Source organism: Sorex fumeus, unplaced genomic scaffold (assembly GCF_029834395.1).
Source record: "Sorex fumeus unplaced genomic scaffold, SorFum_2.1 ptg000019l, whole genome shotgun sequence".
Lineage (NCBI taxonomy): Eukaryota > Metazoa > Chordata > Mammalia > Eulipotyphla > Soricidae > Sorex > Sorex fumeus.
This window is the reverse complement of record NW_026606076.1, coordinates 915,968-934,490: the sequence shown is the minus strand read 5'-3', so window position 1 is coordinate 934,490 and position 18,523 is coordinate 915,968. Positions and strand designations below refer to the sequence as shown.

At 59.3% G+C, this 18,523-nt stretch overlaps 1 protein-coding gene across 3 annotated transcripts in view; it reads left to right on the top strand.

Annotated features, from left to right (window-relative positions):
• ARHGEF18 (Rho/Rac guanine nucleotide exchange factor 18) overlaps positions 1-18,523 on the top strand; it is a 48,232-nt gene that overhangs the window by 16,100 nt on the left and 13,609 nt on the right. For 2 of the 3 annotated variants that reach the window (XM_056113151.1, XM_056113149.1), the window contains exons 1-7: positions 9,876-10,243; positions 12,407-12,519; positions 12,612-12,752; positions 14,964-15,214; positions 16,094-16,219; positions 17,163-17,280; positions 17,972-18,220. In XM_056113151.1, coding sequence (XP_055969126.1) covers positions 9,876-10,243; positions 12,407-12,519; positions 12,612-12,752; positions 14,964-15,214; positions 16,094-16,219; positions 17,163-17,280; positions 17,972-18,220 — 1,366 coding nt within the window. Of the gene's footprint in view, positions 1-9,875; positions 10,244-12,406; positions 12,520-12,611; positions 12,753-14,963; positions 15,215-16,093; positions 16,220-17,162; positions 17,281-17,971; positions 18,221-18,523 lie in introns of those variants that run through there. The other variant, XM_056113152.1, reaches the window with a different exon arrangement.

The window sequence follows — 18,523 nt, the reverse complement described above, 5'->3', positions numbered from 1 at the left end:
AACTTATAGTTAAGTATTAGGGCACTTTGGCCAGGCCCATTTCGATGCCAGGGTAACTCATAGCTCACCGCTTGCCCTGGGTCCATCCAGTCCCTCGTCGGGACCCTGCTTTTGGGAATCTAGGAAGTAAGGGCAACTGAGGCTTAAGTTGAGAGAGCAAATGTCCAGGAGGAATATTAGCTGGAGTCAACCAACACCCAAGCCAGAGGCTTGTCATTTTTTAAAAAATTTTTTTAAATTTATTTTATTTTATTTTATTTTTTACTTTTTGGGTCACACCTGGCAATGCACAGGGGTTACTCCTGGCTCTGCACTCAGGAATTACCTCTGGCAGTGCTCAGGGGACCATATGGGATGCTGGGAATCGAACTTGGGATGGCTGTGTGCAAGGCAAACGCCCTACCCGCTGTGCTATCGCTCCAGCCCCCATCATTTTTTTTAAAACACCCAATTTTGGTCACGATCACGACCATCCTGTTGTTCGTCGATTGCCTCGAGCAGGTCCCAGTAACGTCTCCTTCGTCCTAGCCCTGAGATTTTTTAAAAAGTGCCATATTCAAGGCTCTTTCAGGGTTAGGAGAATGAGACCCTTCATTGTTACTGGTATTTGGCATATTGGGGACGCCACGGGGAGTTTGCCAGACTCTGCCGTGTGGGCAGGTTACATTCGGTAGCCTGCCAGTTTGTCCAAAGTAGGAATGTGATAATAAGATTCCGGGAGCTGGTGTTTATAGTCTCTGAGTCTTGGCTACAGGGTACAGTGAAAACCTTCCCATATGTCATGTGTTTCTTTATGGTATGAATTATTTTTCTGTGCTTAGTAAAACACATGAGTCTTGGCCATTGATGGGATTACACGGCGCCAGGGGGCCAGTTGGTGGGTGTGACCCCCGCCTACTGGAATGTGGAGGATCTGGGTGGAGGATGCTCAGCCCCAATCCAAGTAGGCTTGGAGATCTCGGCCCCGGAACCCGCGTGGCTTTGTCCCTCTGCCAGTACCTTCATGCATGCGGAGAGTGGTCCCAGCACGGTGGTGGCTGGTCCTGGAGGTCTTCGGCTGCTGGAGCCCTGGCCGGGGTGGGGAGGGAAACTCAACCCGCTCCCCTCCAAGGGGCCCCGGCGAGGACAGCCAGGCGTGGGGGCAGGAGACTCTGCGCTGTTCTCTTCCGGGAGCTGGTTTTTATAGTCTCTGGGTCTTGGCCGTTGATGGGATTACATGGCGCCAGGGGGCCAGTTGGTGGGTGTGACCCCAAATTTTTTTTTTAAATTTTGGTATTTAAAAAAATTATTTATCTTTTGTCATTTGGGGACACACCCGGTGATGCTCAGGGGTTCCTCCTGGCTCTGCACTCAGGAATTACTCCTGGCGGTGCTGGGGGACCATATGGGATGCTGGGAATCGAACCCGGGTTGGCTGCGTGTAAGGCAAATGCCCTACCCACTGTACTATCGCTCCAGCCCCAATTTTGGTGTTTTTCAATGGCATAATTAAGCCTGTGGAATTACCACATCCCCTCCCCAACACACACACACACACACACACACACACAGTATCCCTAAGAAGTGCAGGTTGATGAATCCAGACAATTCTCAGCCAGGCCATATGCTGATTGCAATAACAGCTGCTTTGTCGACATCTAGTGATTTGGACAGAAACATCAAGCCAAGGGCTGAAGCGGGGGGGTACAGGGAGAGCGGGGGGAGGGGGGCGGCACTGGCCTTGCAGGCTGCTGACCTGGGTTCCCCCCAGCATCCCATATGCCCATATGACCCCCCACACTCCGCATGGTCAGGAGCGACCCCCTGAGCACCGCCAGATGTGACCCGCCTGGGGCCTGGAGGGACACTCCCCCCACACACACCGCCAGATGCATGTGGCAGGCATGAAGGAGCCGCACCCCCCACGAATCTGCAGGAGCTGCCTTGGGCTCCCCAGCACGGCTGGGTGTGGCCTCTTAGAGAAAGCGAATAAGCAAAGCCTGAGGGGTGCTGACCTCAAGTGTCCAGCCGAGCCCTCGAACCCGGCCGAAGCCATCCCAACGCCCTGCCGCTCCCCCATTCCTGACACCTGGGGTGCCGAGAAGTATCACTGGGATTTTGTGTTACGCATCGGGAATTGATGTGTGTGTATGGGGGTCGGGGGGTGGGATTTGGACCACACCCGGTAGTGCTCAGGGCTGACTCCTGGCTCTGTGCTCAGGGGTCACTCTTGGCGGGGCTCAGGGGACACTAGGGGGTGCCGGGCATTGAACCTGGGGAGAAGCGTGCCCTGCAAGCACCTTCCCCGCTGTCCCATGGCTCTGGCCTCTAAAATAATCTTTTGGTAGGAGCCAGAGAGAGAGCCCAGAGGGGAGGGCGGTTGCCTCTCACAACCAATCTGGGTTCGATCCCGGCATCACCTGGGGACCCCTGAGCCTGCCAGGAGTGATCTCTTAGCACTGCTGGTTGTGACCCAGAAACCCAACCCAGACAATTGTTTCACAAGAGCGTCAGGGAAGGGCGTTTGCCTTGTACACAGCTGACCAGGGTTCGACCCCCAGCATCCCTTATGGTTCCCTGAGCACCGCCTGGAGTCATTCCTGAGTGCAGAGCCAGGAGGAACCCCTGTGCATCGCCAGGTGTGACCCAAAAAGAAAAATAGAAAAGAGCCCCAGATGGGCCCCACTTTGGGACGCCCCTCCCTGCCACGCACGCGTCCCTGCAGGGCCGTCGTCTGTGTTCCTGCGCCCTGCCCCTGGGCAGGGCCACCTCCCAAAGCCGCCTGGAGCCCGACCCTTGACCTCGCACTCTGGGTGCACGGCACCAAGGAAGCCGCCTGCCTGGCCACGGGGCTGGGGAGCACCTGAGGGCAGCCCCAGGGGACTCTGGCCTCACCCCACAGCAGCCCAGACGGAGGGACGCCGGGAGGAGGCCCCCCGGGGAGGGAACCCCAGAGCGGGGTGCAGAGTACAACAGGAACCCGTAGTGAGGCCCGGAGGGGCCCTGCCCGCCCCTGAGACCAGCGGGCGGAGCCGGGAGGAGCCAGGGCTTGAACCCAGAGCCCTGGGGGTGTGGGGACGGATAAAGGTGCGTGACCCCCGCCTGCACCCCAAGTCAGTCACGGTCGTGGTTCCAGACCAGGCCTGTGGCGGATGTGGGGGGGCCTTGGTGGAGATGCTCGTGAGGGGGGCCTCGGTGGGGGGCGATGACCAAATTGGGGTTCCCTGGCGGTGGGAGGAAGGTCGTCGTGCTCCCTGGGAATCTGTTGAGTGGCCACTACAGGGCATGCGGGTCCACCGCCCACCGCCGCCGCGCACAGGCTTAGCGTGTGGGAGCCCCGCCTGGCCCCAGGTGTCCCCGAGTCCCCACGCGGCACCCCACACCCCGCACCCAACTGTCAGGTTCTCGCCACCGGACAGGGCATCGCCAGGAGTGGCCCCTGGGTTCCCCGAGCACTGCTGGGGAGTCTCCACCCCCGAAATAACAAGAGTGGGGACCGATGCCATTGTAAAACGGAGAGGGCGCCTGCCTTGTACGCAGTCAGCTGGGGTTTGATCCCTGGCACCCCGTAGGGGACCCCACCCCCTCTATCATAAGGACCAGGGAAGGGTGGAAATGAAGACGTGGAGGGAGGGAGCACTGCAGGGGGGGAGCGTGGGGAGTATGACATTCTGGAAAAGAACTTGAACTTGACACGCTCCCCCCCACCCCCCACCCCCATACACACACTTGTTTGTTTGCTTTGGGTTTTATTTGTTTTGGGGTGACCTGGCAGTGCTCAGGACTGACTCCTGGCTCTGTGCTCAGGGATCCCTCCTGCAGGGCTCAGGGGACCCTTCGGGGTGCCGGGGATGGAGTCCGGCTTGATGCAAGGCCAGTGCCCTCCCAGCTGGCCTCTTCGGCCCCTCTCTTGCTACGTTTGTGTCCTTACTTCTTCTTCTTCTTCTTTTTTTTTTTTTTTTTTTTTTTTTGCTTTTTGGGTCACACCCGGCAATGCACAGGGGTTCCTCCTGGCTCTGCACTCAGGAATTACCCCTGGCGGTGCTCAGGGGACCATATGGGATGCTGGGAATCGAACCTGGGTCCGCCGCGTGCCAGGCAAACGCCTTACCCGCTGTGCTATCGCTCCAGCCCCGTGTCCTTACTTCTTTATTATTATTCTTATTATTTTTTAATACACCGCCTTGCCTGTGTAACTTGGAAATGAGTCCTGGGGGTTGGGGGCAGGGAAATCAATGAGGCGGCTGGCCAGGGATCGAGTCTGTTCTCGGGGCGGTCAGAAGTGTGAACCGGAGCTCTCCGTTTCCCTTCTTAATTGTCTCAGGAACGCTCGCTCCCTCCCGCCCGCCCTTCCTCCCTCCCGCTCTCGCTCGGGCTTGCTAGAACTCTCCAGAAACAGGAGGCTAATTCTCCGCTGAGCAGAGAAAAAGTGGTCACTGCAGCAAAGAGTGGGGGGCGAGGGACCAGAGAGAGAAAGAGAGAGAGAGAGAGAGAGAGAGAGAGAACGACTGGAAAAGAACTTACGTGCAGCTAGCTGACCTGGGTTCTACCTTCAGCACTGTATTGGGTCCCCTGAACCCCTCCAGGAATGATCTCAGAGTGCAGAGCCAGGAGTAACCCCCTGAACATCACCGGGTGTGGCCCAAACCACCCCTCCTCCACCTCCCGCCCTGGGTTCGATCCCTGGCACTGTGGGAGAAAGAACCTGAGGTTCTTCTGTTTGGGGCAACCTCCGGAGCACTGCTCAGGGGGCAACCCTTGGCCAGCTGGGCCGGGTGGTTCTGTGTCAGTGGTGGTGGGCCTCCAGAGCTGCCCAGCACGGCCTGGGAGTGGTCCCCCCTGATCCCGACTCACTGATCCCTCTGAGCAGCCGCTGCTAAGCCCTGCCATGTAAGGACTTTGGAGGGGAGGGGGACTGCACTCAGGAATCCTTCCTGGCAGGGCTGGGGGACCCTGTGGGGTGCCAGGCCAGCGCCCCCCCGCCGCCTGCTTTCTCTGTAACGTGCCGAGAAGTGCCTTTTCGCCCCATCCTGGTCCTGGCTAGTGTCAGAAGAAGATTCAGGAGACTGAGGCAGGAGGCCTGAGTTCCACCTCCGGGCATCCCAGTGATGCTACCCCCCCAACACACACACACACACACACACACACACACACACACACACACACACACACACACACACACCTTCCTGCCCCAGAAAAACCAGAGCAAAGAAACCGAAGGGATGGGGAAAGACAGCCATCAGGGCTAGGCTCTGGGGTGTTTGTCACTGAGTCCCCTCCAGACCCAGAACCTACACCCCATTTTCCCGGTTCGTCATCCCTGCCTTCTCCCCCGCCCCCTGCACCCCGGGCCCCCCCGGCAGGGACGTCTCGGTGGCCCGCAGCCACAGCCGGCGGCCAGCTGCCCTGCCAGTGGATCGATGGTCGCTCCCAGCAGTGGGCAGACGGTGCTAATTAGGGCTGAGGCTTGGCTCCAGCAGGGTGCGAGCAGGCGGTGCTAGGCAGTGCCCCGCTGGACCCTCGAGCGCGCATTGCAGGGTCTGTGTGTCCGTCCGTCCCGCCGGGACCCAGGGGGAAAATGTGGGGTGGTTGGCCGAGAGGCAGCTTCCCAAAGTCTGAGTCCCAGGCAGGGTCCCCCCTTGACGGAGATTGTAGAATCAGATGAATCACAGGTGAATCACACACAGCACCCTGTGAACGCAGGTGAATCACAGAACCAGGAGCATGACCGAACCAGCGAATGACAGGTGGATGATAGCACATATGACTTATAGAACCGGGTGCATTATGGCACATGTGAATTACAGAACCGGCGAATGATAGAACCAGGTGAAAATTACAGGCAGGTAATTACAGAGCCCGGCGAATTATAAGAACCCTAGAGTTCCAGGTGATGTGACAGCACATGTGAATTCCAGCGCCAGGTGAATCACGGCACCTGTGAATTACCGAACCTGGGGTCACTTTCAGAATCAGGCGAATGACAGAGCCAGGCGAATTACATAGCACATGTTAATTACAGAACCTGGTGAGTTATGGAACCAGCCAGGTGAATTACAGGCAAATTATAGCACCAGCGGAATTACAGTCCCGGGTGGATTCTAGAACCAGGTGAATCAGAGGTAAATTATAGCACATGTGAATGACAGCACATGTGAATAACCAGCCCCGCCTCCCACCCTGGCTGCCCCCCTGGCTCTTCCCAAAGGACCAGAGAAGCTGCTCCTGTTTTAGTCATTCACAGACCGGGGCTTCTGTCCACTCCTGCAGTGCACAGCTGAACATCTTTCCTCTCATGCAGTCACCACCAGCCCAGGTTTTGGTTTTTTTTTTTTTTTTTTTTTGCTTTTTGTTTTTTCGGTGGTGGGGGGTGGCGACCTTCCCATGGGGTGCTCAAGAGGCCCCAGGAACCCTCGTAGATGGTTTCTGCCAGGCAGGGCTATGGGTTCAATGCCAAGGCCCGAGGCTATGGTGCTGCTTCGATCCCATGGCCCCAGGCTCCCCAAATCTAGCAGTCATGGGGGATTCTGTTTGTTTGTTTGTTTTTGGTTTGGGGGTGGGTCACACCTGGCAGTGCTCAGGGTTGACTCCTGCCCAGGGGTCACTTCCGGTGGGGCTTGGGGGGTTCTGTGCAATGCCAGGGGTCCGTCCAGCTGGGGTGCAGGGTAAGTGCCTTCTCTGCTGGACTTTCTCCAGCCCCTGTGGAAGCTTTCTAGAATATGTCTCCATAGACCGGCCAGTCACGAGAAACGACTGACTTGTCCAGGAGACGGAGAGGGGGACGGCAGTTTCCACATGGGACACAGTTCCTGTACCCCCAGAGTGTCAACGTCGGCCTGGCGGATCCCGCGGCCGGCTGCTGTCCAGATCAGGAAGTGGACCTTGTTCCGATCCTGTTGGCTGGGGGACACACCCAGTTGGGCCGGGCCGTCCTCTGGGGGAAAGGGCGGGGAGGTGCCCAGCGGGCCCCAAGCCCCGGCTTTGCACGCAAGAGCCCCGGGTTCCACCCCTAAACGCCACTTGGTCCCCCAACACCATCGGGACTAGCTCCCTGAGCACTGCCGGGTGTGGCCCCCAGAAACAGTAGCCAAAAAAAACCCAAAACAAAGCATGGAATTGTACCTGCACCCCAAAGAACGTTTTTGTTTTGTTGAAGGGGGACACACCTGGTGCTGTTCAGGGCTGACTCCTGACTCTGATCTCAGGGGTCACTCCTGGCAGTGCTCTGAGTCCCTCTGGGATGCCGGGGATTGAGCCCCGTTTGACGATCTGCAAGGAAAACGCCCTCCCCCTCACTGTCCTATCACTCCGACCTCTCCCAAAGAGCTTTTCTTTTTTTTTATTACTCCTGGCGGTGCTCAGGGGACCCTATGGGATGCTGGGAATCGAACCCGGGTTGGCCGCGTGCAAGGCAAACGCCCTCCCCGCTGTGCTATCGCTCCAGCTCCGAACTTTGTTTTTTTTTTTTTTAAAGCGGGGCTGGGGCCATTTCCTGGCTGTGCTTGGAGCAGCTTTTTGGTTTGTTTTGTTTTGTTGTTTAGATTTTTATTAGTGAAACACCGTGAGGTACAGTTGTAGACTGACAACCTTTTGTGCTTGGGTTTCGGTTATACAATGATCGAGTACCCATCCCTCCACCAGTGCCCATTCTCCACCACCACGGATCCCAGTAGCCCTCCCACCCCTTCCCCCTTCCCTCCCATCCCACCCTGCCTCTGTGGCAGGGCATTCCCGGGGAAGCTTTTTTTTTTTTTAATAACGAGTCCCTATTTATTTATTTATTTATTTTTGCTTTTTGGGTCACACCTGGCGATGCACAGGGGTTCCTCCTGGCTCTGCACTCAGGAGTTACTCCTGGCGGTGCTCAGGGGACCATATGGGATGCTGGGAATCGAACCCGGGTCGGCCGCGTGCAAGGCAAACCTCCCTACCCTACCCGCTGTGCTATCTCTCCAGACCCCCGGGGAAGCTTTTAACCCTTGTGTTCTCTCTGTGAATGACAACCACGGGTTCCTCCAGGTTCATAGACAGGATCAGTAGCACCAGGACTGCGGCCTCTTGAGCTGTCTGTTTCTAGGGGTCCCACCTGTTCTGGGTGGTCAGTTTTCGTTTGAGTGTGTGTGTGTGTGTGTGTGTGTGTGTGTGTGTGTGTCTGTCTGTTATCGTGTGTATATGTCTGTATGAGTGTCTCTGGTGTGTCTGCGTATGGTGCTTTTCTGTGTGTCCTTTTGTATGTGTATATTTCTCTGGTGTCTGTGTATGTGTCCTATGGTGTGTGTGTGTCTCAGTGTTACTGTGTATGTGTCTCTGTGCATGTCTGTGGTGTGATTGAGTGGACCGGTGTGTGTTGCTGTGTCTGTCTGTGGGAGAGTATTTGTGAAGGATCTGCGTGTGTTGATGTGTAGGTCTGCGCAGGGGTGTGCCTGAATGCATCTGTGTTTGTTACTGTATGTCTTTGTATGTCTTGGGGGAGGGTGTGTCTGTGTAAGTGAGTCACTGTGTTTCTTTGTGTCTGACCTGTGTGTGTCTGAATGTGTGTGTCTGAGTGCCTCTGCTGTGTGTCCATGAGTGAATCTGTGTGTGTGTGTGTGTGTGTCTCTATGTGTGTCTCTGTCTGTGGGGTGTGTAGATTCGTGTAAGTGAATCTGTATATGCCTGGTAGGTGTATGTGTGTGTGTGTAGGGTTTGTGTCTGTGTGAGTGAATCTGTCTGGTGTGTATGTGTGTCTTTGGGGTGTGTGTGTGTGAGTGGATGTGTGTGACTATGTGTGTCTTTGGGGTGTGCGTGTCTGTGTAAGTGAATCACTGTTTCTGGTCTCTGTGTCTGTATGTGTGTTTCTGATGTGTGTGTCTATGCGTCTCTGATGTGTGAGTGAATCTGTGTGTATGTGTGTCTGGTGTGTGTGTGTCTATATGTGTGTCTCTGTGTCTGTGGGGTGTGTATATCCATGTAAGTGAATCTGTATATGTCTGGTGTGTGTATGTGTGTGTGTAGGGTTTGTGTCTGTATGAGTGAATCTGTGTCTGGTGTGTATGTGTGTCTTTGGGGGTGTGTGGATGTGTGTGACTATGTGTGTCTTTGGGGTGTGCGTGTCTGTGTAAGTGAATCACTGTTTCTGGTCTGTGTGTCTGTATGTGTGTTTCTGATGTGTGTGTCTATGCGTCTCTGATGTGTGAGTGAATCTGTGTGTATGTGTGTCTGGTGTGTATGCGTGTGTCTCTATGTGTGTCTCTGTCAGGTGTGTCTATCTGTGTAACTGAATCTGTATATGTCTGGCGTGTGTGTGTCTGTCTGTCTGGTGTGTGTGTGTCTATCAGTGTGTGTGTGTGTGTGTCTATATGTGTGTCTCTGTGTCTGTGGGGTGTGTCTATCCGTGTAAGTGAATCTGTATGTGTCTGGTGTGTGTGTGTGTGTGTGAATCTGTATATGTCTGGCGTGTGTGTGTGTCTGTCTGGTATGTGTGTGTGTGTCAATCAGTGTGTCTGTGTGTGTGTGTCTATATGTGTGTCTCTGTGTCTGTGGGGTGTGTCTATCCGTGTAAGTGAATCTGTATATGTCTGGCGTGTGTGTGTGTGTGTCTATCAGTGTGTCTGTGTGTGTCTGTGTGTGTGTGTCTGCGGGGATGATCCCCCCAGCCCCGGCTCCCCCCACCTCACTCAGCATCCTCGACCCTCCCTGGGGGGGGAAGGGGCTCTCGCCTCCGTGTCCCCGGCGGGCGGTCCAGTGATCGCTGCCCCTGCCCTCCCCGCTCCCTGGGGACCCGTTTCCTGCCCTGCGACCAAGACACTCGGCGCAGAAGCCGCTTGCTTCTCCTTTCCAGAAGGATCTCCTCCCCCGGGAGCTCCAAGAGGCGCCGGGCCGAGAGGGGGGGGGTCCCTGCGGAGCCCCGGCTGACCATGGGCAGCGTGCATCCCAAGGGTGGCCAGCGGCCCGGTGCCGCCCCCCGCCGCCGGCCCGAGCTGGCCCTGTGCGGCTCCTGCCCCAGGAAGTGGAGTGACCGGGTCCTGCTGGCCGATGAGCTGCTCACCTCTCGGGTCCTGTCCACGCTGCGGCCACCGCGGCCCCCGCGCTGCCCAGGCCCCCTGCTCAGCTCCAACTCAGTCTTTGCCTCCATCGCAGCCTCCCTCCGGGAGCACCCCCGGGCCCCACTCCCGGCGTCGGATGGCAGCCCGGGCCCCGCCAGGAATGTCGGCATGACGGTGACTCCGAAGGGGGTGCCCCAGCCACCTGCCAGCCCTGCGGGCGCATCGGGGCCTCGAGCTGGGTAAGCCGGGCAGGGGGGGGGGACGACACAGCCTCTCTCTCGGCCGGGAGACCCTCCCCCGACTCCCCCTTCCCCCCTTCCCCGCAGGCCGGGACCCCCCAACCAAGTGGCAGAATTCCCATTAACACCTGCCAGGAAAGTCCACTTCCCTGCTCCTTTTGCAGACAGGACGCGGCATGGGGTACCGTTCCCATCACCCTGGGTTTTACGCTCCCCCCGGGGGTGGGGGGGACCCTCACCGTGTCCCCACAGCACCCTGGGCGGTCCATCTGCTTCTCCCCGGCCCCAGACAGTGCTCGGAACCCCAGGGAGGTGACCCCAGGTGGATGGGGAGGGCTCTTGCTTTTCCTGACTTGGAGAGGCTGGTTAGAGCCACGTCTGGGTAGCAGACCACAGCCCGCACCCCTGTTTGTCTGTTTGGGGCGAGGGTTGGAGACCCACACCCAGCAGTGCTCAGGGGCTTCTCCTGGGCTCTCTCTGAGCTTGGGCGTCCCTCCCAGCATTGTGGGGGGCAGGGGCTGGGCAGGGGCAGGTTAACATACATGGTGCCAGGGATCTGACCCGGCCTTCATGCATGCAGACATGTGCCTTTAGGGACAGGAATGAGAGCACACGGGGCTTGATCCCCAGCATCCCATAGGGTCTCCTGAGCCCTGCCAGGAGTGATCCCTGAGCATAGAGCCCGGAGAATAAGCCTTGAGCACTGTTGGGTGTCTGACCGTCCCCCCCGCCCCCGAAAAAAAAATAATAAAGCATGTAGTATAGCCTGTTGACCGCTCTTTCTCAAGTCTAGAAACAGCAATTCAGCCATCCTTCTGTGACTTGCTAAAATTTTTCCCCCATCCCATCTAAGAAAGGGGTCCCTGTCAGCCTCCTCCCAGTGGCTGCTACCCTGACTCTTTCCAGAAAGAATTGAGAGACTTGGGGCTGGAATGATCCTAAAAGCAAGGGAGGGTGTTGGCCTTGCACACAGCCGACCCGGGTTCGATCCTTGGCATCTCCTATGTTCCTTCCCTCCCCGGGACCACCAGGAGTGATCCATTAGTACCCCCACCCCCAAAGAAAAAGAAAGCACTACAACAGACTGTCAGTAGAAGTTAGTTACAGTGAGACAGTGCTGTTCAGTGGAAGATTCAGAAGTGGCCTAATTTTTATTTGCTTCTAGGGGGCTGGGGAGCAGTGCTCAGGAGTCACTCTGTGATGCTTGGGGGACCAGGCAGTGCCAGGAATTGAACCCGGAACTCCCACAAGCAAAGCCCGTGTTCCAGGCCACTGAGCTATCTCCCTGCACCCTGGTGTTTTTTTTTTTTTTTTTTTTTGCTTTTTGGGTCACACCCAGCGATGCACAGGAATTACTCCTGGCAGTGCTTGGGGGACCCTATGGGATGCTGGGAATCAAACCCAGGTCGGCCGCTTGCAAGGCAAACGCCCTACCCACTGTGCTATTGCTCCAGCCCCTGGTTTTTATTTATTTATTTATTTATTTTTAAATTTTTTGCTTTTTGAGTCATACCTGGCTCTGCACTCAGGAGTTACTCCTGGCGGTGCTCAGGGGACCCTACGGGATGCTGGGAATCGAACCCGGGTCGGCCGCGTGCAAGGCAAACGCCCTACCCGCTGTGCTATCTCTCCAGCCCCTGCACCCTGGTTTTTATAAGGGATTCATGGGGACACCCAGGAGATAGTTCGGCCGGTCAGGCTTACCTTGCACACAACTGACCTGGGTTGATCCCCAACCCCAAAGAGGGTCCCCCAAGCTCTGCCAGAGTGACCCCTGAGTGCAGAGCAGGAAGCAAGCACTGAGCACCACTGGGTGTGGCCAACACACATACACACACACACACACACACATGCACAAAGTGATCTGTAGGGCCACAGAGGTAGTTTAGGGGGTTAGGCGCTTACATGGCACCCAGCTGACTCCTGTTCGGTCCCTGCATCTAAATAATCCCAGGGCTCAAGCCTCCCCCGGCCCCAAATATGTAAATAAGTAACAGTGGCCTGTGGGTGGCGGGAGGTTTCTGCTGTCCCACGGCCTCTCCCTGGATGGGGGTAAAATCCGCTTGGCCTTCCTAAAAAGCAAACGTGCGGGTCTTTTCCTGGCCCGGCCTCGGTTCCTTTTCTCAACTAAATAATAAAAGGAAATTCCGATTTCCTTTTCAGCGCCGTCACCGGAGAAATGGACGAGACCGACGGCCTCTTTCTCAAGTTCAAGCCGGTGGCCGACGACTCCCTGTCGCTCACCTCCTCCAACACCGACTCTGTTTTTGTGGAAGGTACGCGCCCCCCCCACCCCACCCCGTGCACCCACGTCTCAAGGGAGGGTGCCGGCAGCTGCCCCTCACTCTCTCCTGACCCCCCACCCCAGACCCCTACACTGCCTCGCTCAGGAGCGAGCTGGAAGCCGACACCCATGAGTTTGAGGCCGAGTCCTGGAGCCTGTCGGTTGAGCCGGCCTATGCCAAGAAGCAGAAGAAGGAGGTGGTCAAGAGGCAGGACGTGCTGTACGGTAAGGAGGCCCACCCGGGAGTCTGGGTGCCGCTCACCTCTCAGCCAGGGGCCCCGCGGCCAACTCCCCCCACCAACTACTGGGCAGCCTGGGGTACAGCCCCACCCCTTTCCAGCATAGCCACGCCTCCGCCCCAGCATGGCCCCACCCCTTTCCAGCATAGCCCCGCCTCCGCCCCAGCATGGCCCCACCCCTTTCCAGCATAGCCCCGCCTCTGCCCCCATGGCCCCACCCCCTTCCCAATATAGCCCCGCCTCTGCCCCAGCATGGCCCCACCCCTTCACAGTATAGCCCCGCCTCTGCCCCAGCATGGCTCCACCCCCTTCCCAGTATAGCCCCGCCTCCGCCCCAGCATGGCCCACCCCCTTCCCAGTATAGCCCCGCCTCCGCCCCAGCATGACCCCACCCCCTCCCCAGTATAACCCCGCCTCTGCCCCAGCATGGCCCCACCCCCTTCCCAGTATAGCCCCGCCTCCACCCCAGCATGACCCCACCCCCTTCCCAGTATAACCCCGCCTCTGCCCCAGCATGGCCCCACCCCCTTCCCAGTATAGCCCCGCCTCCGCCCTAGCATGACCCCACCCCCTTCCCAGTATAACCCCGCCTCTGCCCCAGCATGGCCCCACCCCTTTCCAGCATAGCCCCGCCTCTGCCCCAGCATGGCCCCACCCCTTTCCAGCATAGCCCCGCCTCCGCCCCAGCATGGCCCCACCCCTTTCCAGCATAGCCCTGCCTCTGCCCCAGCATGGCCCCACCCCTTTCCAGCATAGCCCTGCCTCCGTCCCAGCATGGCCCCACCCCTTCACAGCATAGCCCCGCCTCCGCCCCAGCATGGCCCCACCCCTTCACAGTATAGCCCCGCCTCTGCCCCAGCATGGCCCCACCCCTTTCCAGTATAGCCCAACTCCGCCCCAGCATGGTACCAGACCCTTTCCAGTATAGCCCCGCCTCTGCCCCAGCATGGCCCCACCCCCTTCCCAGTATAGCCCCGCCTCTGCCCCAGCATGGCCCCACCCCTTTCCAACATAGCCCCGCCCCCGCCCCAGCATGGCCCCACCCCCTTCCCAGTATAGTCCCACCCACTCCCCAGCATAGCCCCGCCTCCCCGTATGTAGTCCCGCCTCCCCAGCATAGCCCCACCTTCTCTCCAACATAGCCCCGCCCCCTCCATAGCATCACTCCCCAACATAGCCCCACCTCCTCCCCAACATAGCCCCACCTCCTCCCCAACATAGCCCCACCTCTCCCCAGTGTAGCCCCACCTCCCCAGCATAGCCCCTCTTGTAGATAGTCCCCTTCTTCCCCAGCGTGGCCGCATTTCCTCTCCCAGTACAACTCCAAATCCCCAGTTTAGTTCCGCCTCCTTCCCAGCATAGCCCCGCCTCCTCCCAGCATAGCTCCACCTCCTCCAGGATAGTCCCACCTCTTCCTCCATTTAGCCCCGCCTCCCCATCATAGCCCCGCCTTTTCTCCAGTACAGCCCCGCCTTCTCCTCAATATAACCCCTCACTCCTCTACTTTTCCAGCCCCTGGTGGCCAGGGAAATAGTACAAGGCCCAGAGTTCAATCCCAGGCACTGAGTGAGCCCCACACCCTGTGCTCCACCCAGCGCCTCCAGGATGACCCAGAACGCACAAGTCCCCTTGGGCCCTAGTATTGAACCAATGGCCTGGTTACCCAAGAATTAGGGCTGGGGAGATCCCCAAATAAAATCCAGTTTAAAAAAATTGGGTTTTCTATTTATTTGTTTTTGGACCACACCAAGCAGTGCTCAGGGCTCAGATGGGATGCCAGGGACTGAACCGTGCAAGGCAAGCGCCCTCCCCGCCATACCATCTCTTTGGCCCCGTGAAATTTTTTTAAAAGGGAAAAGCGGGTCCGGGAGATAGTGCAGGGTCAGAGAAGCATCCTAGAAAGCCTTGAGGCACCTCTGGAGGACCCAAACCTTCTCTGAATTTGGGGTCTTCCAGCCCCAACCCCGTGCCTGACGACCTGTTTCCTGTTAGTGCTGCAGCCCCGGCTCCCTGCTTAAGCCGGGAAGCCCACCCGCCCCCCGCTCCCTGGGCCCTCCTGCAGTGCCGGGCCGGAGAGTGTGGGAACCCCAGGCTCAGACTGGGCCGGGGCGCGGGGAGGAGCCGGCCTGTCCCCCCTCCCTGTGGACGCCGGGGTGCCCTGTGCCCCCGGGCTCAGCTGGGCCCCTGTCGCCCGCAGAGCTGATGCAGACCGAGGCCCACCACGTGCGCACGCTGAAGATCCTGCTCCGCGTGTACGGGCGCGCCCTGCGGGAGGAGCTGCAGCTGGGCCCCCAGGACGTGCGCCTCCTCTTCCCCAGCGCCGAGGGCCTCCTGGAGCTGCACGGCCACTTCCTGGCCCGCCTCAAGGAGCGGCGCCAGGAGTCCCTGGAGGAAGGCAGCGAGCGCAACTACATCATCCAGAAGATCGGGGACCTCCTTCTCCAGCAGGTGGGCGTGGTGGGAGCCCTCCCCACCGGCCCCGTCTGGTCTCTGCTGCTCGCGGATAGGGCCCTGCGGCTGCCACCCACTGGGGAGGGGTCACACCACCTGCCTCCGCCCACTGGGGGTGGGGGGGTCACAGCACCCGCCACGCCCAGTGGGGGCGGGGGCCACATCTGCTGCCACGCCCACTGGGTGGAGCCACGTCGTCTGTCACGCCCACTGGGGGCGGGGTCACATCTGCCTCTGCCCACTGGGGCGGGATCACAGCACCTGCCACGCCCAGTAGGGCGGGGCCACACCAACTGTCACGCCCACTGGGGGCGGAGCCACGCCACCTCCCCCCCCCGCCCACGGGGGCGGGGTCACATCACCTGCCACGCCCATTGGGGGGCAGGGTCACACCACCTGCCTCCACCCACTGGGGGTTGGGGGGGTCACAGCACCTGCCACGTCCAGTGGGGGCGGGGCCACACCAATGGTCACGCCCACTGGGGTGGGGCCATGCCGCCTGCCTCCGCCCACTGGGGGGCGGGGGTCACATAGCCTGCCACGCCCGCCGGGGCGGGGTCACAACACCTGCCACGCCCACTGGGGCGGGGCCACATCAATTGTCACGCCCACTGGGGCGGGGCCACGCCGCCTGCCCCCGCCCACTGGGGGGGCGGGGTCACATCACCTGCCTCTGCCCACTGGGGCGGGGTCACAGCACCTGCCACGCCCACTGGGGAGGGGTCACAGCACCTGCCACGCCCACTGGGGGCGGGGCCACACCGCCTGTCTCCGCCCACCGGGGCGGGGCCGCAGCACCTGCCACGCCCACTGAGGGGGTGGTCACTGCCTGCCAATCCCCAGCCCCCCATTCGCTCATTCCTTCTCTCCCTGCAGTTTTCCGGTGAGAATGGGGAGAAGATGAAGGAGAAGTACGGGGTCTTTTGCAGCGGCCACAACGAAGCCATCAGTCATTACAAGCTCCTGCTGCAGCAGAACAAGAAGTTTCAGAACCTGATCAAGGTGAGCAAAAGAACCGGGAGAAGGATTTTTTGCGTCGCGGGGGTGGGGGGTCGGGGTTAGACGCTTCCGTTCGGTACTCTGGGGGCCTCTCCCAACCAAAGGAGCCTGTGTTCAGGCACCGGGATGGGGGGTCCACCCAGGCCTCACCTGCTGGTGCTCAGGGGTTGCCTCCTGGTGGGGCTTGGTGGGGGAGAGCCCTGTGGGTTTCCGGGGATCGAACCTGGGTCGTCTGTGTCAGACAAGCACTTTCCCTCTGGACTGTCTCTCTAGCCTCACAGAAACGTTTCTAAGGACTGGAGCCATAATAACACAGCTGGGAGGGCGTTTGCCTTGCACACGGCCTTCCCAGGTTCAATTCCCAGCATCCCATAGGGTCCCCCGAGCACCTGCAGGTGTCATTCCTTAGTGCGGAGCCAGGAGTGACCCCTGTGCATTGCCGAATATGAACCCCCCCCCCCAAAAAAAGAAAAGAAACCTTTCTGATTAGGAAGAGTGTGTGTGTGTGTTAACAGGGAGTGTGTGGGGGGCTGGAGCGATAGCACAGCGGGTAGGGCGTTTGCCTTGCACGCGGCCGACCCGGGTTCGATTCCCAGCATCCCATAGGGTCCCCTGAGCACCACCAGGAGTAACTCCCGAGTGCAGAGCCAGGAGCAACACCTGTGCATCGCCGGGTGTGATCCAAAAAAGCAAAAAAAAAAAAAAAAAAAAAACAGGGAGTGTGGGTGTCGGGCCGTTGTATGTTAAGGGGAGTGTGGGTGTGTGTGTGGGGGGGGGGGGGTGCATGGTTCTGGTTCCTTCCTGGGGAGAGCAGAAGCCCTTGTAGCTCCTGAGTCAGCTCCTGCCAATGGCTTTTCGGGGGAGTGGGCTGCAGGCCTCCCGCCCCAGCCCGCATGCCGTCAGCCCCGCGGCTGGTAGCTGACCCGGCCGCTTTCCCACGCCCCAGAAAATCGGCAACCTGCCCATCGTGCGGCGCCTGGGCGTGCAGGAGTGCGTCCTGCTGGTGACGCAGCGCATCACCAAGTACCCGGTGCTGGTGGAGCGGATGATGCAGAACACGGAAGGTACGGGGGCCCCTCCCCCTCCCCACCACGCCCGGGGTGGGGGGGCGCTGGCTCCCGGCTCCCTGAGCGCCACCCGCCTTCCTGGAGCCAGAAAGACGGGGTGCCCCTGCTGCAACCTCCCATCCCTGGCGCGGAGCATGTCGGAGTCTGGGGGTGGAGATGGTGCCCGTTGGGTAGGATCCCTCGTGGGGTACCCACGTAGGCTCAGCTCTGAGCTCTCCGGCCCACAACCAGGGCCCTCAGACGTGCCTTTGCAGGGAGAGGGGGGCAGCTGCTCTCACAGGGGCCGGAGTGATAGTATACTGGGTAGGACGTTTGCCTTGCACGCGGCCGACCCGGGTTCGATTCCCAGCATCCCATATGGTCCCCTGAGCACCGCCAGGAGTGATTCCTGGGTGCAGAGCCAGGAGGAACCCCTGAGCATCACCGGGTGTGACCCAAAAAGCAAAAAAAAATAAACAAAAAGGCTGCTCTCACAGTTTCCAGTGACGGGAGGTGGAGGGCCCAGGGAGCCTGTACCCCACAGGAGTGATGGGGGGCTTGGAATGTCCCTGTAGTCTGCCCTGTCTTGGCCAAACCCAGACGTCCAGTGGCGACATTGATGCCAGGGTAGCATTTCTTGGATGGGCCCCCAGAGTGTGGACTCACGTGGCCGTGTGTGTGTCTGTCTGTCTGTCTGTCTGTCCGTCAGCCGGCTCTGAGGACCGTGAGGCCCTGACGCAAGCCCTGAGCCTCATCAGAGACGTCATCTCCCAAGTGGACGCCAAGGTCAGCGAGTCAGAGAGAGGCCAGCGGCTGAGGGAGATCGTGGGCAAGATGGACACCAAGGCGGCCAGCAAGCTGGACAGCGGGCGGACCTTCCGCCGGGATGATGTCCTGCGGCGGCAGCTGTACCTGGACGGCCCGCTGTGCTGGAAGAGCACGTCGGGGCGCCTGAAAGGTGACGCCCCGGCCCTGTGGTGGGTGGGCCCCTGCCCGAATGAGTCTTGGAGTAGCAAGTGGGAAGTGTCACCCTGGAGTGGCGGGTCCCAGCTGGATCCGTGATGCCATCCGGGATTGGAGGCCTCGGCCTACAGTGGGAGCCGCCATCCAGGGTTGGTGCCTTGTCTGGGGTGGGCGGACCCAGTGTGGTGGTGGTGGGGGACACCATGTTGGATTAGGTACCATCTTTGGTATCCTATCTGGAGAGTGGGGGCACCGTGTTGGATTGGGGGTAGCATCCTGGATGTATGGACCCAGTTAG